Here is a 24,310-nt window from a genome sequence, read left to right as displayed (position 1 = left end):
CTCTACCGTGTTGAGTTGTAGCCATCTTTGTGGGAAGAATATTAAGGTATCTCCATAATTTTAATTGTATCGTTTTAACGTAGGCTACACTGTAGCCTATTGCAAACTGAAAATACAAGGTGTGAAAGTCAGAGAGAAGTATATGCTCTTTTAACGCAACCTCTAGGAACTCTGAAGTTGAAATCTTAAGAAAGAAAGTGTGAGGCTTATTTTTGGAGGGCGACCCCTCTCACACCTTCCCCAAATGTGTCTCCTCTTTCTCCCCTCCCAATCCACCTCTTTCCCTCCCACCGTCGCTCAAAGTGAGTCGCGGCCGAGCTCAGGTTGGCATATTGGTGCGATCCGGGAACGATGCCGGCGTTCGGAGCAGTTGGTGTCGGTTTCTTCGCCATGCTGGCGGCCGCTGTGCTGCCGGCATGCCGTGCCGAGCTGGTGGCGGTGGTGGAGGAGCGCGTCCGACCCGAATCGTCCTTCATGAAGCCCAAAGTTATGATCGCCATACTGGCTCGCAACGCCGCGCACAGTTTACCCTACTACCTGGGCTGCATAGATAGGCTGGACTACCCGAAGGACCGCATCGCAATATGGTGAGTACCTAACTTTTTTTCTTTTTAAACACCGAAATCTTTTTTTCAGCTGCTTATAACAACTTTCTCTATTTTATCCGTATGCGACCCCTGTTGTGTATTGTTGTTGCTTACCAATGTGAATGAATTGTACAATTCGTACTCGGGTAGTGCAAAGACACCCTGTGGAAACGGGCAGGAACAGAGCCGCTGCTGTCAGCGTGAGAGAGACTTGCTGCAAAGTTTTATGACGCATTCCCCTCGCGTGTCTTCGCGCTTTAATTGAATTGAGCGTTAACTGTAGATGAAAGGAATGTGATGCTCAATCAAGTTGTTCTATTTGATGTCGTACAGCGGTGCGGAAACGGTTGTTCAGATAAGACAGGTAAGCTGTTTCAGGTAGAACAGTATGTTCTGGAAGACACTTCTGTGCGCTTTTGCTCTTTCAAGAGTTAACGAGGTTGACATATGGGGGCAGGGGCGGATCTTGGCATTGGCGGCAGATACAGAGTTTTTGTCCTTTGCCCAGGGCGCCATACAAACTAGAACTTGAGAAAGGGCATCCAGGGTTCTGTTGGAGAAGCCTACCGCTGTTACCTCTGCTGGTCGGTCATGCGTAAACTGTTAATGGTAGGCCTTTACAGTTACAAAGCCTCCGAGACAGGGACACCAGCAGTGCACCTTGCAGACAAAGAAGCCTCTTTTTCATAAACTTTGGTGTAGGATTAAATCTGTCTAGTGAATGTGAGAGAACCTTTAAAGAGTGTGAGTTTGACCGGGTTTTTTTTGATGGGGGGAGGGGTGGTTTAAGCCTGTCTGTTTCCCAGCGGGGTCGCCTACTGTGGGATCCTTTCATTTAGCCAGCCCAGTAAACCCCTCTTTTGTTTGCAGGGGCTTTATGTCCGTCTGTTTTCCATTCAGACCCCCCCACCACCACACACACACACACACACACACACACACGCACACAACCAACCCAGACCCCTCCGTCGCCAACACCCCTCTGGGAGTCAGCGTGGGTCCGTCCTCACCCCCCACCCAAACCTCTTAGCAAATGTCTACATTACTGAGCCAACATGCCTGTGTTAACAGAGGGCAAGCTCACACTAATGAGACCATGACACGCCAAACACACTGGGGCATCCCAGTGTACTACTAGGGTGTTTCTCTCTCTATCTCTCTCTCTTTATCTCTACATCTCTCTGTCCCCCTGTCTTTCTCTTTCTCTCTCTATCTCTCTGTCCCCCTGTCTTTCTCTTTATCTCTCCTTCTCTCTGTCCCCCTGTCTTTCATTTTATCTCTCTGTCTCCCTGTCTCTCTCTCGCTCTCTCTTTCTCTCTCCATCTCTCTGTCTCCCTGTCTTTCTCTTTCTCTCTCTTTCTCCCTGTCTCTCTCTTTCTCTGTCCATCTCTCTTTACCCCTCTTTCTCTCTCTATCTCTATCTCTCTCTGCCTCTCTCTCTCTCTGCCTTTTTCTTTCTCTCTCTCTGCCTCTCTCTGTTCCACACAGGGTAGGGCTTCAACACCTAGGGGAGTTGTGCTGGCAGGAGGACCTTTCCATTGTTTCATCGTCACAGCTGTCAGATTGCATTGCATCGCTCCGAGCTCCCTGAATGTTGTAGGTCCTTCTTGCTCCCTGTGAAATTCCACTGCAGCCCCTGGCGAGAGTGTGTGAATACCATGGCCTGAGTCGTTGGGGATAATTTCAGCTGCAACAGGAAGTCAGCGAGGGTGGCTTTGCTTCATTTTACACGGTGATAACTGGTGTTTTTTGAACGAGTGACAAAGTTGAGGACTGAGGGTTTGAGGTCTTTAGTATGACAGATGCAGGCACACACAGGCAAACACATGCGCACATTTGGACACACACACACACACGCACAAAGAGAAACAGATGCCCACACACAATCAATTATGCCAGTGTTCTGAGAAATTTCCCGGGGAACCTCAGAATCCTAAGTAAATGTTAGCACACGGAGAAGGGCATTCGATGCTGCATATAATGAAGTCAAGTGCTGTGTGTTTGTGAGTGTGACTGTGACTGTGACTGTGTGTCTGTGTGTGTGTGTGTGTGTGTGTGTGTGTGTGTGTGTGTGTGTGTGTGTGTGTGTGTGTGTGTGTGTGTGTGTGTGTGTGTGTGTGTGTGTGTGTGTGTGTGTGTGTGTGTGTGTGTGTGTGTGTGTGTGTGTGTATTTGGAGTGGAGAAGTGAAGTGGCCTTTACAGACCCAGTTGAGCATTACAGTTTTTCCCAATCGTTTTCAGGCATTTAGCGAATCATGGGTCAACTTCATCTAATGCTCACATCTTCTTTGCACAGCAAGAGTCTTCTCTGGCGAATGGGTGAACCATTTCTCATTGCTTTCAAACTAATTTCTTTGAGTTTTAACACACTTTTCAAAACAGTTTACACACTTCTCAAAGAAAGACACAAAACCTAATTGAATAACCATGTCAACCAGGGCTGGACTGGGGAAATTTTTCAGGCCGGGCATTTTTAACCAAGAGCAGGCCACCACCAAGTATTGACGGGGAAAAATGTAAGTGCGCTGTGTGACAGAGTGGGTTTTTTCCACAACTGCTTTTGACATGCGTACCCCTTAAGCCTTTTTGTCACACCATGAGTACCCCTTCACTCATGCAGTGACTATGCTGCACACATTCGTTAATTTATCCACATACCCCCTGCAGTTTGCTTGTGCACCTCACTTACCCCTTGTTGGGAATCACTGCCTTAAACGATCAATGTGCACTAGGAGACACAAACATTTTAACACTATGAGAAGCATTATAAAAAGTTCTCCCAAAATACTGTTATGTAGGCTTATCAAAAGTATGATCTATTGACCGTAGGTCACATTACTTTTTAGACATGTCATTTCTTTCAACCTTGTTACTTAAATTTAAGTAAAGGAATTATATTAAAAAATATTAATTAACTTAATCTGCTCCACTATGATTGTTTCAAGTCAGCGTATTATTTTACCTCATCACAAAAGCAGCCTTTTCATCAGATCGCTCTTCTCGGCTACCCTGTCAATGATGACATCTGTACAGTGGCGTAACGTGGTTACGACGGGCCCCGGTGCACGGTATTTTGACGGCCCTATAGTTACTTTGGCGTTCCCTATTACGCTAAATAAAGGTGTTTGTAATCGATATGATTGTGACAGGTGTGTACACAAGGAACGAAATCTTGTTTAACTCGTTAGAAATGGTCAGAAAGTAGCCTAGATAGCACTGTTTGCGATAACCCTGATCTTAAAAATGACAGACGTCCCACATAACGTAATTAACTAATTTATTAAGAGGAACAGCAAACATATATTAACAATATTTACAAGAAGAAGTTTCAATAGGATATTTAAATTGTGTATACAAGCAACGCAGACACGATGAAACTAACTAAATTATTAAACACAGACACACACGTTCTGTTTTCCATCCTCCTGGCCATGGTGCGGTCACGGATGGCCCGACACCTCTCACACTCAAAGTCCTCTTGCTCTTTGAAAGTAGACAGGACAGTGACAAATGTATTAGAAACATGGATAGCGACGCGCTCCGACTCGCGGTAACGTAAACACAGGGTCAAAGTGTGCTAAAGCGTTCTTAAAACACGGATGACAAGCGACACACCTGCTTTACCCACATCTGAAAAACACATAATAAAACGGGTGCTCCACTGCGACTTGTTAAAGGGGGCATGGCAGCCCATCAAATACCCTTGTACAGTACAAGTTGTACTACTCACCTATTTGAATGGCATTCGACGAGCCTTGTGTGCTAGCAGGAGGGTCGTAGCACTAGCAGACTCCACGGACTGGCGAACGTTTGTTGAAAAATAAAAATAATCTAATTTAGGTAGCTTTGCCACCTTCTCCTGCAGCTCTTTTCTCTCTTGCCTTTTCTTACTGCCACTTTTGTGTTTATAAGACATTGTCAACAGACTCGTGTAGCCTTCACAATAGGGTATAGCAGTCTTGCTCCTTTGCTATTGACAGTTAGCAGCCTTAATGTCACTCTGTTACCTTTCTCGCGAGACGAATATTTAAATAATCTAAAAAAGGGTCAATAGATTGAAGTTGATACTACAGTAAGCATGTATCGAATAGGCCACCAGGATGAGGACAAGGAAGAGGGTGTGGTAGAGAGGGGCCCCTGTCAGGGGATGTGGCATTCGTGTAAGATGCTCAAATGAAATTAGGGCAAGAGTCATTGATCTATAGTGAATCATGACCACCATGAGAGAGGCTGGCCAAAGGGTTCTTTCAAACCTGAGCTGTCATACTGTGGCATCAATTGTTTGTACGTTCAGCAATGACAATGACACTTTGCTGGCCTTTACAGTCAATATAATGTATTGTGTTTCACTGTATTTGCACTCTTGGCAACAACAATTTCTTTACTTTTGTTACGTAAGTATGTTGTCACAATACAATGTATACTGTAGTTTCACTAAAGTTATTTACAACATATACGGTCGAATTCTGATTACTTTACGTAAATGTACAGTATTTACAGCCTATTGCACTATCTTTACAGAATCAACACACTGGCCCAAACTGGTGGCAGGGGGAGATTGTTCACTGCAGAACAGAGTTGACCTTTTCACTGTATATTGAAACCTGTCATTTTGACGTACAGAATATACATGTAATGTGGAAAAAGGACTGCAATACTGTAAAAATGTTGTGTCAGAATCTTTGCCCTTTTGTGCACAGTAGAACAAATGTTACATAATCAATGGTGTTGACAGGTCCTTGTTTACAGTACAATATATGATATAGTGTTTAGCAATACAAAAACAGAACTACAAAATTTTACTGCATACAAATGTTCAGGTTTCGAATACTTTCTGCCAGTATATTCCTTAAGCAAGAGTGCTCAGTACCAAACCCAAATTGTAGTACGTTGTCAGTGGTAAAATAGTCAATACTGGGAGGGTGTTGCACAAAAGTTGAAGTGATGCTTTCATAGGTTGATATTGAAAGCTGTATTTTGAGTTTTGCTATCCATTGTTAAATAAATGAGAAAACATACATTTTCAATTGAGCACAAATTGTTGGTTTTGAAGGAATTGTTTGGTTTTGATGGGTGTGTGATAAGTTTTTGAGAAGGTAGTGTCATTCTGAAAACATCATATAGTGTTTTGGTCATTTCAGCTTCAGTTAAGGGCTGTGTGTGAGCTGTTTTGAAAAAGTAAACAGTGAATGGAAAAATTCGCCAAAGCGATTGAGAAAAACTGTAACACTCTAGGCACAGTGGCTTATTGTGTGATTTAGCCACAGCTGGCCACACACAGCTCTCATCCAAGTTGTTAAGGCCATGCCTTTTCTATAGTAAGAGGTTGGAAGTATTTCCCTCTTCCTGTGTGTGAGTGTGCGTGTGCGTGTGCGTGTGTTTGCGTGTGTGTCTGTTCACATGGATATGTTTGGGTGTCTGCAGTCACACCATCAACATCATCAAGGCTTGAATAAAGCAAACGTGTGCAGAGCAGTCAGTCAGAGACGTGCAAAGGCTTTTCGTGCAGGAATGCAGGGAATAATGGGCTGGAACGCAGGGAAGAGGGGTGGGCTTGCCCATGCAGATTTACCCAGGAGCCATTGGGCAGGTTGGGAACCCACATTCCACCCATTCCAACCCGCTGTGCTGAACCCAGTCCAGGGGATTGGAGAGGGGAGCATGACTCCTGTGACTCAGGGCTGGAAGGGCTCTACCATCTGGTCAGAGAGAGAGAGAGAGAAAGAGAGAGAGAGAGAAGGTGAGGGAGAGCGAGAGAGAGAGGGGAAGAAAGAGCGAGAGAGAGAGCGAGAGAAAGCAAGAGAAAGCGAGAGAGAGAGAGAGAGGGAGGGGAAGAATGAACGAGAGAGAGAGAGCGAGAGAGGAAGAGACTTGTAAATCCTTTACATTAAATACATGGTAAAGATGGTGTATCACCCATTAAACACAACTCACACAGACTAGTGTCATTCAGAATCTTATAGGGATGTAATTGCACTCCCACCACACACCCAAACAGAGTCAGATTGTCAGTGTAAAGGGACAGAAATGGAGAGACGAAGAGAGAGATATGGATCGCCGGAGGAGCAGACTTGGATAAAAGCTGAAAACACAAAAGAACGCAAATGAGTACACAAAAAGATGACAGCCTGATTGGTTGGTAAGGACAGGCAGAGGGCCAGTCCAGACCCGTTGTCTCCCAGAATCATTACAGTTTAGAGAAGTTGAGGGTAACCCTAATCCCAACCGTAACCCCAGGCAGGTTACCCACACCCACTTAAGAGAAAGTCCAAAAGGTCAACCCTTTTCTCTGAGGGCACTCCTCCCACGTAAACCTCATATTAAGAAATACCTCTCCTCTGGAACGGCAGTGGATATTCACTTATGACAGCCATGCCTGATGCACGGTGGAGAGAAGTAGTCACTTCCTCCAATCGCACGTCAAACGGGAATAATGTACAGGTGCAGTAAATGTCAGCCATGATTTAGGGCTACAATCTGTTTGAACATCCCTTTAGGCACATCTGTGTGTGTGTGTGTGTGTGTGTGTGTCTGTGTCTGTGTGTGTGTGTGTGTGTCTGTGTGTGTGTGTGTGTGTCTGTGTGTGTATGTGTGTGCATGTTTGTGTGTATGCGCGTGTGTATTTGTCTGTTTGTATTTACTTATTTGTCTTGTGTGGAATATAGGCAAACACATTCCTGAAAAGAATTCAGGCGTGCAATTATTGTATAGGTCAGCTGTGATCTTGTTGTTATTTGTTTGCTGTTTTTACCTCTCTTACCCCCCCCCCCCCCCCCCCTTCACACACACACACACACACACACACACATTCCATAGTCCTTCCAGTGTGTGTGCAGGTGTAGCACCTGAGGGGTATGAAACATATTGGGGAATGTGGGATACTTCATGTCACACTCATACCTTAGAGAACACACACAGCAGTGGGGAAAAGAACATATTCATGAGGAAAAGAGAACATTTGGAGTGTATCTGCTTGCAATTATGTCTATGGTCATTGCTGGCATTGTGTGTGTGTGTGTTTGTGTGTGTGTGTGTGTTTGGTTTATATCAGTGCGGTGTTGGCACAGGCTCTGTCAGCATTTGATTGGACTCAGAGTTCTGGCTCGCGTTTCTATCTGGGGGTATTGAATCAGAACATCCCTCCACTCAGTCCAAACTCTTCCTTCGTGATGAGGGCTTTTCTTCGGCCCAGAAGCATGCTGGGAATAGAACATCCGAGGACGCCAGCCTTTCTTCCTGATGCTAAGCACAGCCACGGGCCCCTGAGAGATGATCCGTCAATCTCCTGCTTATAAACCTCAGAGGGCCCAGGGGCTTGGCCCCAGAACCGGGCCAGAACAGAGAGCCTGCCAGTGGAGACAATAGCAGAAGCATATGGTCCATATGTGTGTGTGTGTGTGTGTGTGTGTGTGTGTGTGTGTGTGTATGGTCCACTCCTCCACAGGAAGGGCTTTTCACCACAGTGCTACAGGCTATGGGAGGAAGGGTCACACACGCAGAGCAGGGGTGCGCAAAGCTCCTCATGGAGCCGCCCTGCCCAGTATATCATCTCCCACCACCCTGCCCACTATATCCTCTACCACCACCCTGCCCAGTATATCCTCTACCACCACCCTGCCCAGTATATCCTCTACCACCACCCTGCCCAGTAGATCATCTACCACCACCCTGCCCAGTATATCCTCTACCACCACCCTGCCCAGTATATCATCTCCCACCACCCTGCCCAGTATATCCTCTACCACCGCCCTGCCCAGTATATCCTCTACCACCACCCTGCCCAGTATATCCTCTACCACCACCCTGCCCAGTATATCCTCTACCACCACCCTGCCCAGTATATCATCTACCACCTACCAGCACCCTGCCCAGTAGATCATCTACCACCGCCCTGCCCAGTATATCCTCTACCACCACCCTGCCCAGTATATCCTCTACCACCACCCTGCCCAGTAGATCATCTACCACCACCCTGCCCAGTATATCCTCTACCACCACCCTGCCCAGTATATCCTCTACCACCACCCTGCCCAGTATATCCTCTACCACCACCCTGCCCAGTATATCATCTCCCACCACCCTGCCCAGTATATCATCTACCACCTACCACCACCCTGCCCAGTATATCCTCTACCACCACCCTGCCCAGTATATCATCTCCCACCACCCTGCCCAGTAGATCCTCTACCACTACCCTGCCCAGTAGATCATCTACCACCACCCTGCCCAGTATATCCTCTACCACCACCCTGCCCAGTAGATCATCTACCACCACCCTGCCCAGTATATCCTCTACCACCACCCTGCCCAGTATATCATCTACCACCTACCAGCACCCTGCCCAGTATATCATCTACCAGCCACACACACACCTGATTACAGTGTGTTTGTAACACGGGCCTTTGGATCTCTCCATTGCAATTTATTGATTACAATACAATTTTTTGCTATCCTTGCCTCCTGGTATTCAGTTATGCAGAACAGTGAAAGATGGGAAACCTGTAGATGAGTGGGGGGGCCAATGGTGGGGCACTTAACTAGCACACAAACCTGTAGTCGGTGGGGGCCCAATCGTGGGGCACTTTACTAGCACACAAACCTGTAGATGGGTGGGGGGCCAATGGCGGGGCACTTTACTAGCACACAAACCTGTAGATGAGTGGGAGGCCAATGGCGGGGCACTTTACTAGAGCACACAGCACACAGCTGCAGGGAGAACAGATCTGTCATGAAGCCATCTGCTCTGGGTAGTGTGCACTGGGTAGTGTGCACTGGGTAGTGTGCTCTGGGTAGTGTGCACTGGGTAGTGTGCACTGGGTAGTGTGCTCTGGGTAGTGTGCACTGGGTAGTGTGCACTGGGTAGTGTGCTCTGGGTAGTGTGTGCTGGGTAGTGTGCACTGGGTAGTGTGCACTGGGTTGTAGTGCGCTGGGTAGTGTGCACTGGGTAGTTTTCACTGGGTAGTGTGCACTGGGTAGTGTGTCCTGGGCTGTGTGTCCCAATGTTTACGCATGTTTTGCCATTGTTGCACGCCAAAGAAGGGCATTTTGCCTGAGACGTTTCTGCCCCATTAAAGCGATCTAACTCTGTCAAGCTGGAGATTGCTTGCTCATACTTTTTGCATTGCATCACAGCCATCACAACCAACAAATGACAAACCCAGACAAGCGGTGGAAGGCTGTATAGTCCATTTAATAGAAACTTTGCAGAACAAGATTGAAAGAGTGGTCTGTGGGTTCCATGTTGCTGATCTTTACTAGTGTTTGTGCTTGTCTCGCATTAGTCAAATGGCTCAACACAGTTTCTCTCAAGGACAAGCGTGCGCTCACAGGCACACACACACACACACACACACACACACACACACACACACAAACACATACTGTAAACACATACACATACAAATAGAGAGAGAAACTAGTAGAAACACACACACACACCCATATAAAGTGAGAGAGAGAGAGAGAGAGGGAGAGGATGTGTGCTCATTAAACGGTTATGAAGGATATTTTTATGGACAAAAGAGGCTTTCAGTGGAGACCGGTCTTCACATTAGGAGAAAGGAAGTGTAATTTTAACTCCATTTACCCGTTTCATCCCTCATGGTTGGCCACTGTCCTGTCTGTGCTAAGCTAATAGACGTTATGCGGAACATTCTTCCGGGGTCTACTAGAAGGAGTTATCTACTTCCGGCCGTCCGCTGCTGTGGTAAATAGAGACGAGCGTATTATGGCGACAGCCGGTGTTTACAGGAGCTACCACAAATGACTATTTCCGATGTAGATACTATTGCCAAACGGACGTCCAGAGCCCCAAATACTCTGAAAGGTTTAAGTTTTACGCCTCCTCATTTATTCATAATTATGAAGGTATGTAGCTGCTATGTAGCTTTCGCTAATGGCACCTGTTAGCGTTAGCTAACTATCAGCAGTTGTAGACTTGTATGCGATCTGTAGTTTAGCCTTTTATTTTTGATCACAGACGGTTAGCACAATCAAATAAAGACTGCATTTAGCCGTGGCTTTATAGTACTAACAGTATAATGAATACGATGTCCTGTTTATGCTCGTCTAATGTGTCGACGTGTTATGCTGGTCTAAAGGCCGAATTATGCTCTGTTTTAGACGTAACGCGTAAGCACGTAATTTACACAAGGAACTTGTTTTAGACAAGTTTTGATTTAAGGTTCGTTTTAGACGCAGAGCCGTGTTGCAAGGCTTGTGAGCCGTGTTGCGTGTTGCAAAGCAAATTGACGCCAGAACTGTAGATTTATTTTGAGTTAAGTAAGCCTATTTATTGCAGCAGGACAAAGGAAAAAAACTTACCGGAGCATGAAAGTGTAGTGGGCGAAAGGCTTGATGTTCTGAATACATGTGTTACACAAAATACAAATGTTGGCAATTCAGTACCAGTGGCGAAAAAGACAGCACATGACGCAAAAGTTCGTTTATTGACATCTTTTAATGACTGCGACAGGCTTTAAAACGATGTGTTTATGAGTTACATTATTCAAAGATGAGGTGGTAAACGGCGAGAGAATCTCATCATGTTGTCAATGCTTGTAAATACAATGGTGCTGGCCACAAGGTAACGGCAGGTTACTGTTACTGTAACTTTTGTATATGAGCAGACCGGGCTCATTCTATCAAACTCGCTGGTGCAATTGATGGATTCACGTCAATATGAACTCAATGAAAGATATCACCATGACTCACAAGTGGCGGAAAATTAATATGAAAGTACCTATTTGTTCTGAATGACCACATTCTCTCCAAACAATCGCGGGTGAGAATGGGATATTCGCGGTAATTTGAGCGTCCTTATAAGTGTTTAAAGAGGATTTGTAAAGGAGTTCATGTCTTCGGACCTCTTCTGTTATGTTTGTTCCTAATCCATAAGAAAAGGCTTGTGAGACGGTCTGCAGGGTATTCATGATTTAAAAAAACGTCTGGGTCTAAAAAAGACTGTATGCTATTAACCCGGAAACGTGAGACTCTGTGAAAGGCTGTGGTAGCCGGCCAATCACAGCCTTTGCGAGCTGTGTAGGGCCGTAGTGTTTTAGTCGCATAGTCAGGAATTTTGGGCGACGCACTTAAGCACGTAAGGGGGGGTATTTTACCGTGCAAGGGGGGGTTGTGTATCTTACGTGCTTACGCGTTACGTCTAAAACAGAGCATAATTCGGCCTTAATGTGTCGACGGTGCTAGGTCCACTGTCTGCTGTTCTGGCAGGTGTTTCAGATTTCTAAAACATTGCTTTGTATTATGACAAATGTGATGAATAAATTAATGAGTGAATGAATGGATGGATGATGTATCTTTTTTTCCACCAGTGTCAAACAAAGACAGGTTGACGGTACTGTGAGTGTCAGAGCGGCAGTTTGTCACAGGTCCTTGCAGAAGAATGAAAAACCCCACAGCTTTAGAGTAGGCTAATGTTCAGGGATGGGTTTGGGTATTGTTATACTGTGTAATATATTTGTATTGTAGTAGACTTGTAGGAAGTCTTAATTCAGTGGTATCTGTTCTGCCAACTGTCCAATTGTCTCTTTGTGTATTCTACACAGATAGTGCTTTGTGATTTAGAACCTGTAGTCATGAACTCCAGTCAGTGTTCATGCAAAGCTGGCAAAGTGTAATCACACTGCTGCACTGCTCTTTCAGACAGCACTTACTACTTTTTCCACACATTGCAGTTGCAATTGAAGCCCATCCCACTTTAGGGGGGTGTGCTTTGTGAGGGGAGGCGGTTCAGCACAGTCTCTGGCTGAACGCATCCTGAAAGGAACGAGGCAGACAGTTGACATGAAGAGGTGCACACACACACACATGACTGTCCATCTCTAAATGAAATGAAATTAACTATTACCTTGCAATGACATTCATTGCCTAATTACAATAATCTATCATTATGATCACCATATTGCGGTCATTCAACTCAAATTTAGAAACATCGTTTACTCAAACATGGGCAGATATGGAGTTTACAGCAGCCCAAGAGTACAGCAAAATCAGGAACGTAAACTACATGCCCTGTGGCCTAATTGTTCATCCTGACGACCCTTGGCTTGGCACCTCACCAGATGACCTTGTATTCGACCCCCTGGCATAGACACCTTTTGGCCTAGTAGAGGTCAAGTGCCCCAATGTCACCAGCTATGTTGACTGCAAGTACCTTAATATGAAAGAAGGCACAATGCTCTTAACGAAAGTCACATCTATAGCTGGCAGGTGCAGGGGTTACTCATGCTAACAGGAATTACTTTGTAATTTGTGCCCAAGAAGACAGTTCAACGAATCATAGTTGACCCAGAGGTTTATTTGACAAAACTAAAATCATTTTCTGCAAACATGTTTCAATTATACTTCATGTACTCATGTATTTACAATAGGTACAATGGTTTTGTTTACAATAGGCACAATAGATAATTAATTTGGCCCAAGCCTTGACCAGTGGCTTGTTCTGGTAATTTGACAGAAGGTAGGCTACTGCATAAAGCTGGTTGATACTACCAGCAATAGTCAGAGGGATGATGGAATCAAACAATTTATTCTTTTTAATGTGCCTAATCACTCTCCACGTGTACTCTCAGCCGGGCAATTTCTTGAGTAGCTTAAACATCTTCACGAGACAGCTGAAAAGTTCTTTCCCAGAAAATATCGTCTGTGTACGTTGCCCGGTACTAAATCATCTATTGTAAAGCCTTTATCAACCATTACAGCCATGTCTTCATCTAGTAAAGGGATGATTTCAGATTGCTTAAACAGTTCTTATCACTAATAGAACCTGAGTAGGAGTGAGGAAGGGGTTTGACATTTTAGTTCAGTGTAGTCTACTATCACCTGTGTGTCAGATTACCTTTAAAACTCGCTAAGCATCATGACACGGACTGCATCAGGGGCCATCCAAATGCCCACAGCACCCAAAACTGTGTACAGAAAATAAGCCCAGGTTCTAATTGTTCTACTAACAGTTTAGGCTCTGGGCTCTGTTAAGCGCCTAGAGTCAATTGTATTGTTGTGGCGCTATACAAATAAAATTGAATTGAATTGAATTGAATTAAATGATGTACGTTGAAGCGGTACGCCAGATCCATCTCCTTCAGCTCATCAATCAGCGGTAGACAACGGTGCTGTTGGTAGAAATGTAGAACATAGTTCAAGACAAAAGTGTATGTAACAGCATAGCACTACATCGAAAATATTCAAATTGAAATGTTCATGACTCTTTCTTTAGCAACTTTTCAATGTGTCTCCCATGAAGTAGTGCATGATGTCACATGGATTACATTTCTGCTTCTGTTTTATAATCTTCTTTGATAAGTGGTATACAGTCCTACTTGAGAGTTTGTGAAGCCCTTGGTATTATTTGATTTTCTGCAAAAATTGGTCACTAAATGGAATCTGGTCTTCATCTGACCCACCAGTATGACTGAACACAATGTGCTGAAGCTAATTAAGCAAAAAAAAGTCTGGGCTAGGACTGTCTTGTCACTCAGTGTACTACAATTATCGGTAGCTTGGTGGTAGCTTCACTACTTCCTGAATTAAATAACTTTTTCAGTAGCTTCACTGCTTCATTGATCAAGTAACTAATGGCAGAGTAACTGACAGCTTAGCTCACTAACATTTGTAAGCACGTTCATAAAGACGACGTAATGTTTCAACCTAGTCTAGAATTAATTTCTGGCTTTGTTTGAAATAGCCAGCCTAATGATAAGCAACAGTAACATAACTGGCAGGCACTGAAAGAGGAACAGCATTTACTGAAGTGAATTAATAACTTGTTTCCTACCTGGTCGAACGACCGGCAGGCTGAAGTTGTTCCAGGCCAACAACACCGGAATCGCCCTGAGTTTCAAACGGCGTCGGTCCCCTTCAATCATATCTTCTGGCATAAAATGCCGACTGCAGACAGTGGTGTGTCTCCTTATAACGAAATGATCTCGCCTAATGTTATGGACCCATATCGCCCTGACTGTCATCCTTCGGAAAACTGGTGGAAACTTACGATAGAGTTAAATCTCCCCGACACAGAACAGCTCGGCACACAACGAAAGCTGCTGTTCAGATTTTCCCGTTTTTGATAGTTTACCATTCGTGACATTTTAATTCAAACAAATGCTCTAAAGTTTGACCAGAAATTTTAAAAATATTATAATAAGCGACACTTAGAAGTTACCTCAGAGGTGATAACCTAACGCTGCTGTAGTCAACCTGAGTACGGAAGTTAGGAGCGGAAATGAATACATCTGTCTAAGTCTGTTTTCCGGTTGGAACGTTGATCGTTCCGCATAATGTCAATTATGTCAACGTCTGTCTGCATTACACTACGTCCATCCCACTCTTTTACCCTCTCACAGACCCCTCTCAGTCTGGTTTGGTCTATGGCCTGGTCTGTTTTTGGCTGTGGTGTCTGTTTGTTTCTGTCACTGTGTTTACAGGAGTGTATAGCGCTATAGAGTGCATGTCTGGTTGTGGCCTTATGTGAGAAAGATAGTTAGCCTTGAGAGTGTGTGTGTTTATATATATATATATATATATATATATATATATATATATATATATATATATATATATATATATATATATATATATATGCTTCACTGTCAGTGTGTGTGTGTTAAGAGCCCAAGAGTGAGTGTGTGTGTGTACATTGCAGGCAGACTGTTTGTGTAAGGAGATCTGTGTAATTGGGTCTATTCACAAAGAGGAGTTGAGTTATGGGGAAATGAATACCCTTGGGTATGTGTTGCCTTCAGTGTCAATGTGTGATGTTCATTAAGAATGCATAAATATGACTTCCATTGGAGCTGTCTTCTGTTGAAGTAAATGAATGTGTATGGTTGGAGGATTTTATTCAAGTTTGCTTTGATGGAACCATTGCATCCTTCCCTTCTGAACTCCAATCTCTTCAGGGAAAGGGCTCGGCCTGTTCAACAATTACCGATGCTTACCAATGCACTGGCAACACCCTCCTCCCTCCCCTCTTCTCCTCCCCCCTCCCCTCCTCTCCTCTCCTCCCATCCCCTCCCCACCCCGCCCTCCTCTCCTCTCCACTTAAAACAAGTCAACCCTTTCCATTACTCAATCCAGATAAATTAATGTGAAGCTGTTATTGTAAGTCTCTCTCTCTCTTACTGTTTCAGAGCACTAAATGTTCCCTCAAACTCAGTCTCCATTTTGCCACCCCCTCTGCCAGCCTGCCCAGATTGAAGCCTGTGTTGTCTGGGTGATGCGGTGTGGCCATGACTACTCTCCTCTATTCCGGGGGGGGGGGGGGCGCATCAGGCTCACTAGTGTCATAAATACTCTATGAGGTGTGATGGGGGGGTTTGTTTGTGTTCTTGGCAGACTGTGGCACTGTCTGTTTGCAGAGAAGAATAGCACATTTGTGTGTATTTTTAAATAGCAGACCCATTTGCACCGTGAATCCTTAGTGTACCAAGCAGTTTTGGGCCAAACTGAGAAATGTTTTGCTGGGAAAATGGGGCTAGTGTGTGTGTGTTTGTGATCTATTACTTTAAAAGTATTTTTTTCATTAAATAATTCAATTCTGAGTATGACTTGCTTGAGAGTGCTTTGTGCAGTTTTTGTCTAAGTATTTGGCTTTCCTGACTGGTAACTACATCCTGCACTCTCCTGCTCTCATTTGAGTCCTGTTGTTATCTTTAGACACTTGACTTCCTTGCCCTCTATAGAGAATAGAGAAACATCACGAGGGTGTGATTAACAACAACAAGAGACTGCTAACCACCTACTCTAGCAAGAGCACCAATTTACCAAGTTTGTGTTTTACCAAATCAAAATGTACGCTATTGACTTATACCTTATTTTAGGGTTTATACAATTGACGTTATTTTACTGCAGCAATCTTGTTTTTTTGAGAGGTTGGGTGTGTGTCTGTGAGAGAGCGCTGGGGTGTGTGTGTCTGTGAGAGGTTGGGTGTGTGTCTGTGAGAGAGTGCTGGAGTGTGTGTCTGTGAGAGAGAGGTTGGGTGTCTGTCTGAGAGGTTGGGTGTGTGTCTGTGAGAGGTTGGGTGTGTGTCTGTCAGTGCGGGCACATGATGGCAGCACTCCGATCCTATCCGATTCTCTCCATGGGGTCTCCATGGGGGGTTAACTGCTCTATCTCAAAGCACATGGAAGTGACAAAACTAGATCAGTTCAAATCAAATGCGGAATGTTTACATCTGCTACCGTTGATTATACAGTAAATACGTTGTGAAATGAAACAAAACCGTTGATTATACAGTAAATACGTTGTGAAATGAAACAAAAACACACCACAGTTAAAGTTGTATTAGTATTGATTGATTCACATCGATATGAATGGATTACATGACTAACAACGGGTGGAAAAGTAATAAGAAAATATTTGTTCACTGAATTAGCGCGTTCTGTCCCAAACAGTTGCGTTCCAGTTTCTAAGTTTCACTTTCGCTTTCAGTATTTCAACGTGAATGAGAGGGAGCACAAGAACTGAGCGTCTAGCAGCGTTTATCATATCATATACATTATATATGATGCATGTATATGTCTGTGGGCACGATCTCAAGCACGTGCAAAAGTTGTTGTTGTCCAATTTGAATCAGATACGAGAGACACATGCGCGCCCAGTCCAATTACCAGCGGAATCGAATCGTGTGTCTGGGGGTTTACATCGGAGTCCAGTCGGACTCAAGTTGGACACAATGAATCTAGTTCTGGGGAGTCACATGTGTCCAATATCCAATTTAAATCGGACTGAAATCGGAAATTGGACGCATGTGTCCACACTGAGTGAGAGAGAGCTGGAGTGTGTGTCTGAGAGGTCGGTAGTGTGTCTGTGACACGATGGGTTTGTGTCTGAGAGGTTGAGTGTGTATCTGTGAGATAGAGGTTGGCTGTGTGTCTGAGAGGTTGGGTGGGTGTGTGTGTCTGTGAGAGGTTGGGTGTGTGTCTGTGAGAGAGAGCTGAAGTGTGTGTCTGTGAGAGGTTGGGTGTGTGACTGTGAGCGAGAGCTGGAGTGTGTGTCTGTGTGAGAGGTTGGGTGTGTGTGTCTGAGAGAGGACTGGAATGTGTGTCTGTGAGAGGTTGGGTGTGTGTCTGTGAGAGAGGACTGGAGTGTGTGTAGAGTGGATGGCTGATGTCAGGGACTGGAGTGTGTGAAAGAGTGAATGGCTGATGTCAGGGACTGGAGTGTATGAAAGAGTGAATGGCTGATGTCAGGGGCTGGAGTGTGTGAAAGAGTGAATGGCTGATGTCAGGGGCTGGAGTGTATAAAAGAGTGAATGGCTGATGTCAGGGGCTGGAGTGTGTGAAAGAGTGAATGGCTGATGTCAGGGGCTGGAGTGTGTGAAAGAGTGAATGGCTGATGTCAGGGGCTGGAGTGTGTGAAAGAGTGAATGGCTGATGTCAGGGCTGGATGTGTGGGAACGGACTTCCTCAGGCAGGGGGGTTGTGTGGCCGGTCTCAGAGCTCTGTTGACTGAAGGGAGCCTGAGGAATTCAGCAGTAGGTTTGAAGCCACACACACACACACACACACACACACACACACACATGCTCCCCCTCCCTCCTCGGTCTGTAGGGTTAGCCACGTCAGCTTCAGGGAGCTGTAGCACAACAAACACACATGAACATGCACATGTGCACCCATCATACTTACTACACACACACGCATGCACACACACACGCACACACGCACATACACACAAACACACACGCATGCACACACACACACGCACATACACACAATCACACACAAACACACGGGCGCACACACACACTCCCACACACACATACAGTATATACTGTATACACACACACACGCACATACACACGCATGCATGCACACAAAACATAGTGAACATAGAGATATATTCGTATCACACTCATAAACATTAATAACATTCCATTACATCCATACTTATCCATATGCATCATTGTCTCGTATGTATTCTTTCTGTAGACACACAACACATATCCTCTTTGCCCTTATGTCGCCATCTTGTAAGATTCCCTGTAGTCTTTGGGTGTGTATCTCCACATCCCCTTGCATATCCGTTTCCTTGTGTACTGTTAAAAAACCCATTCGGTTCCCATCACAGAACCCTTTGGAGAAGAAGTTCCATTGGGAGGATAGCCTGAAGGGTAATGAACCCTGTACATGATTGAGATGAGTGGTGCTTCTACAAGTGTAGTGTTCTCCGATAGGTGGAATCCTCAGTATGGTGTAATTATCTGGGCTGTGAGAAGTGTGAATGGAGCTGGGCCCATTGGTCTGTTGATCTCTGTCTGAGGCGATTCTCTTAACGGGCTGAGTGGCTGAGTGGTAATGTTTTTAACAGGGAAGGAGAGGAGTGAGTCAGAAGAGACGGAGAGATGGAGTGAGATGGAGAGAGAGAGAAAGAGAGAGGGTATAGGGAGAGACAGAGAGTGTAATGTGACTCTGAAGGTGAGCGATAAGCATATGGTGTCCAGATGCTTCCCATGAAGAGAGAGAGTTGCGGCACCTCAGGCCTTTAAATAATGAAGCGTTTGAATACGCTTCAAAGATGGTGAATAGAACAAGGAAAGAGAAAAAGAGAGAGAGAGAGAAAAAAAGGACTATGGAGAGAGAAAGGGGAGATAGAGAGGAGGATATATAAAGAGAGAGAGAAAAAGACTGAGAAGAGGGAAGACAAAGAAGAGTGAGAGATCAGAATGAAGAGAAACTTTTACTTCACAAACCCTTAAATGCATCATTAAACAAAACATTCCGACTCAATAATGGCTGCACAAACCATTAAATAAAAACTGAAAAGCTAATGCCCCATCCACCCTGACCGACACCACAGCTCCCTAACCCACCATACTGTTTCAAATCCTGGGCCACTATCTCTCTCCAGTTATAACAGTGTAGCATTGCAATGCATGCTTTAAGGCCTAAATCAAAGGCTTGTAAATCAAATTAATCTACAGTTTTAATTATTATATCCTTCAACATTGGATCTGTGCGATCGGGCAAAATAGCAAACTTGGTAAGACTTCTCAGCAGTTAAGGGGGAAGGTAAGGGTCCAGTATTAAGCCAGCACTTTCATCCAAAGTGTCTTCCAGGAATCAAACCCAGGTCTACTGATCACAAGGCGGCAACACTGAGCACTGTACCACCAACACGGTTAGCTCTGTAACACACTCACACACACACACACACACACACACACACACACACACACACACACACACACACACACACACACACACACACACACACACACACACACACACACACACACACACACACACACACACTGTACCACCAACATGGGAGCTCACAGTAATTGTTCTGCTTCATTAGATGCTCAAGTTCTATTTCTCTCACTATGCTCACTATATTGTGATATGTCACAGCTCTGTAATACACACACACACACACACACACAAACACACACACACACACACACACACACAAATGCGCACGCACGCAGACACCCACCCAGGCACCCACACACATTTCATTGTTTCTTTTGGTTAGGTGTTCAGGTGTTTGTAGTCTCTAGTAAAACAGACCCCTGCTGGCCTGCTGGGAAACACACAGGACTCCTGCAATACTGCTGCTGAATCTGGTCCAAACCATTTCCCCATCTCGGATTCTGAAGGTTGGTGAGGCTCGTCCGACTTTCCTGAGTAGGAATTCTGACGTCATGCAGACCTGAAATTTCTTCTTGAAACTGGGAAATTTCTAATTCCAGTACAACTTGAACGCACCTGTTACATCACACCTGCGTTCACTGTGTTCCAGTAACAAGTGCAATACCAGTTGTTGTTGTTGTTGTTGTTAGCAGTTGTTATCAGATGTTAACAATATCAGTTCATATCAGCACATTCCGAGGTATTTTGCAGATACAAACACAGAGACAAATAAGTCAGAAGTGCTAATGAAGTTCATCCGCGGGGGCAGCCATCTTGAATGCTGAATCCTAAAGTTGGACCTGAATTTCTAAGTTGGACTTGGGAAATTCCGACTTCTGAGTGCAACTGGAACGCACCAGTGATGATGGGGCAGACACAGAGGGAATGTGATTGGGGGTGGAGGGGTCAAGCGCTTTTAAAATAGAAAAAGAACAGACGTCAGCCATAAACAAAAGCCCTGAGCCTCGGGCAGTGTGCTTGTCTCAGCTCCCCTCTGATCCCTGTTTTCTGCCTGTACAGGTCCCAGGAATCAGAGAACACACACACGCACACACACACAACCACACACACACACACACTTGCACCCATGCTTACACAAACACACACACACACGCACACACACAAGCACACACACACGGACACATATACGTAGGTGCACATGTGCGCTTCATCATACTAGGACTAGGATACATGCTATATTTAATCCTCATAAATCCCAAAAGATCTAGACACTAAATATCAACTTAAATAAAGCTGGTTTGCTTGATGCATTTTACATATCTTATATTGCCCACTGTATACCGTCAGCTCTGGGCACACATGGGGTTTCAGAAACTGATATTTATCTGTTGCTGGAAAAAAACATCCCAAAAACATCAGATTACTAAAACAGCTTCTCCAGAAATGCCACTGACAATAACCTTCTGCCAATTTTTTTAATGCTACTTTTAAGTGCATACTTAAGTCGTTAGTATGCTCTTCCGCCCCGGCCAAGTCCAGCCAGGCCGCATTACATAAAAGCCACGCAGCATGTGGAGGTTTCAGCCTTCAGCTCGGCTCTGGAAAAAAAGTCAGTGTGCAGTCGCCCTGTGGGTGGGTGGGTGGGCGGGTGTGTGTGTGTGTGTGTGTGTGTGTGTGTGTGTGTGTGTGTGTGTGTGAAGAGAGAGAGAGAGAGAGAGAAAGAGAGAGAGAATGAAAGAACGTAACCTAAAGTAACTATAGACCGACATCCTCCCCTGCCTGTGTGAAAAAATATTTGAAAAAGCTACCACTCTCACAGATGGCGAGGAGCAGGACAAGCATTCTGGTTTACCTACCAAAGACTTTGAATCAATCAACATAAAACTATGGGCATGTTTAGTTCAAAGTATGTCTACAGTTTAGCACTACAGACATTTGCCAAAAAACTCCAGTTGATATTGTCTTCCTGTCAACTACAGACCAGAAGGCCATCGTGGTGACATCATAGCTGGTGGAATCCTTCTCCTTCTCATTCTCCTTCTCCTTCTCCTTCTCCTTCTCCTATTCCGTCTCCTTCTCCTTCTCCTTCTCCTTCTCCTTCTCCTCCTCCTCCTCCTCTTCCTCCTCCTTCTCCTTCTCCTTCTCCATGTCCTTGTCAGATGTCCATGTCAGTGCCTGTTCACTTGTGTTCTGATGGAGTGGGAGCTCTTCCAGTAACTCTACTCACGTAGCAGGGTCAAGGGCGTTTTTTATTTAGATGTTAGCTGTTTTGGTGGGATCTTCATTAATCCATCTTTGTGAGGCGATTGAGATGACGCAGAACGCAGGAATCATTTCAGTGTGTAGTGTAAATGTTGCTCAGACGATGCTCACACACACACTGGTGTCTGCTCAGGCAGTGTGTTGTGTGAATGATCCGAAGACGATGGTCACACACACACTGGTGTCTGCTCAGTCAGGCACATCATGCATTTAGGAGACAGCATGCAGCAAAGCTTTTATATCCCCCTAAAGAAATGCAGAATGTAGTAAAAGAGAGTGAAAGAGAGGAGAGAGAGAGAGAAAGAGAAGAGAAGGAGAGGAAAGAGAGAGAAAAAGAGAGGAGAGAAAGACGGAAAGAGAGGAGAAGGGGAGAGAGAAAGAGAGACAGAGACAGAGAGAGAGAGAGAGAGAGAGAAATAGAGAGAGAGAGAAATAGAGAGAGAGAGAAATAGAGAGAGAGACAAGTCGTAAAAGGAGTGCTCTTTCACTCGTGATTGGTGTGTCAGGTGTTGCTTGGTCGGGAGTGGTGATTAGACATGACAGATGAATTCATCTTCACACACACACACACACACACACAAACACACGCATTGGCCTCCTACAGCACCTCCAATCCCAACTGCCCCAACACACACACTCATAATAACATATACAGTATACGTACACTCATAAAGCACAAATTGAGTCAAAGAACCTGTCTCAGGCCATACACACCCACTCTCTCTCTCTCATACACACGCACAAACACATACACACACAAAAGCAAGCATGAATTCCCAGTCCAGCTGTATCCTCTCTCTGTCTGTCTGGAGATGTGGTGAGGGACTGGTGTGACCGTCTGAATGTTAAAACCATCACACAGGCTCCTCTCCTGTCCCTGTGTGTGTGTGTGTGGAGGTGGGCTGGTACTGGTACATACGTGCATGGACAATTCAAAGATGTGAATTGCTAGTGTCAACACTGTCATCACCGACACGAGTGTGTGTGCGTGTGTGTTTAATGGGCTTGTAATGACGTGTGTCTGCACTGTTATCAGGCACATAAAACTGAACTGAACTGAAGTGCGTGTGTGTATGTGTGTGTCTGTGTGTGTGTGTGTGTGTGTGTGTGTGTGTGTGTGTGTGCGCAGGTGTCGTTTTAGTGCTGTCGCTAGCCTGCTATCACTGCAGCGCCACGAGAACTAATGTGTGGGGAGAGCCCAGAGAGGAATGTTACAGTAGTGGAAAGCTACCCTGTGTGTGTGTGTGTGTGTGTGTGTGTGTGTGTGTGTGTGTGTGTGTGTGTGTGTGTGTTGTGTACTCTTGCAGACACAGCAACCCCTTCTCATGAGGTAAATAGGCTCACTCTGTCTTGCCTTTTCCTTCCCTCTGTACATACTGGGAAAAGAGAGAGAGAAAGAGAGAGAGATGGAAGAAGGAGAAAAATAGAGAGACAGAGAGAGAGAGAGGGAAAGGACGGATGTGAAGAGAGAGAGGGAGGGTGTGAGAGGCAGTAAGGGGGTAGGTGAGGGATCCAGGTGAGAGTTGAACATGACCCAAGCTCCAGAGTAAAGGTTTCTGTGTCAGCACCAACCCACTGCCAGCTCAACACCATTTCAACCCCTGTGTGAGTGTGAGTGTGAGTGTGAGTGTGAGTGTGAGTGTGAGTGTGAGTGTGTGCGTGTGCGTCCGTGTGTGTGCGTGTGTGTTGCGGGGGAGTGGGGGTTATGAGTGCATGCGTTTGTGTGCAAGTCTGTGTGTGTGTGTGTGTGTGTGTCTGTCATTGTTGGATATATGTCCACTATAGTGTTGTCATCAGCAAGGTTCACTATAGTGTTAGTGGAGTGGATGAAGGTGCAGAGACTGAAGAGGGCTGTGTGCGGGACTACTGTGTTCAGGTTGTGTGGTCACCTGCGTTAAGGATGTGTGGCTATTTGCGGTACACCTGTGATCAGGACACGTGGCTGCTCATTCTGATCATTCATGGTCTGTTAGTGAAGGAGTTCATTATCCAGCGCCGTATTCCAAATTGTTTAGTGTGTCTTCCGCTTTGGAGGAATATAGTGTGGAACGCGGCGGTGAAGTCTAGGAATAGCATCCTGATACGTGTGTGAGAGTGTGTGTGGGTCTTCTAGAATAAAATCATACATGCCACTTTCGCCTCATAGTTTTTAGCTAGGTGAAATATACAATAACATCAAGGCATGGCAGACTACCTAAACTGGCCTTAGGGTCCAGAGAGTTAAAGCTTTTGTAGAGAGAGGTTAAACATGCTGAACACCCCGTGAGAGAATGGAAAAGAAACTGCATTGGTGCACTGATATCACTAGCAGGAGTGTATTCACGTGTCTGTGATAGTGTGCTTACTGAG

At 45.1% G+C, this 24,310-nt stretch overlaps 1 protein-coding gene across 1 annotated transcript in view; it reads left to right on the top strand.

The window, feature by feature from the left end:
- Window positions 1–351: 351 nt before the first annotated feature.
- colgalt2b (collagen beta(1-O)galactosyltransferase 2b) overlaps window positions 352–24,310 on the top strand; it is a gene marked incomplete at both ends in the record, with an annotated part of 55,117 nt that continues 31,158 nt past the window's right edge. Inside the window, one exon of the mRNA XM_080833488.1 lies at window positions 352–587. Within this exon, the coding sequence (XP_080689614.1) occupies window positions 352–587 (236 nt within the window). The remainder of the gene's footprint in view (window positions 588–24,310) is intronic.

The sequence above is a fragment of the Sprattus sprattus genome, assembly GCF_963457725.1.
Source record: "Sprattus sprattus genome assembly, chromosome: 2".
In the NCBI taxonomy this organism is placed as follows: Eukaryota; Metazoa; Chordata; class Actinopteri; order Clupeiformes; family Clupeidae; genus Sprattus; species Sprattus sprattus.
This window is presented reverse-complemented; position numbering and strand designations above follow the sequence as displayed.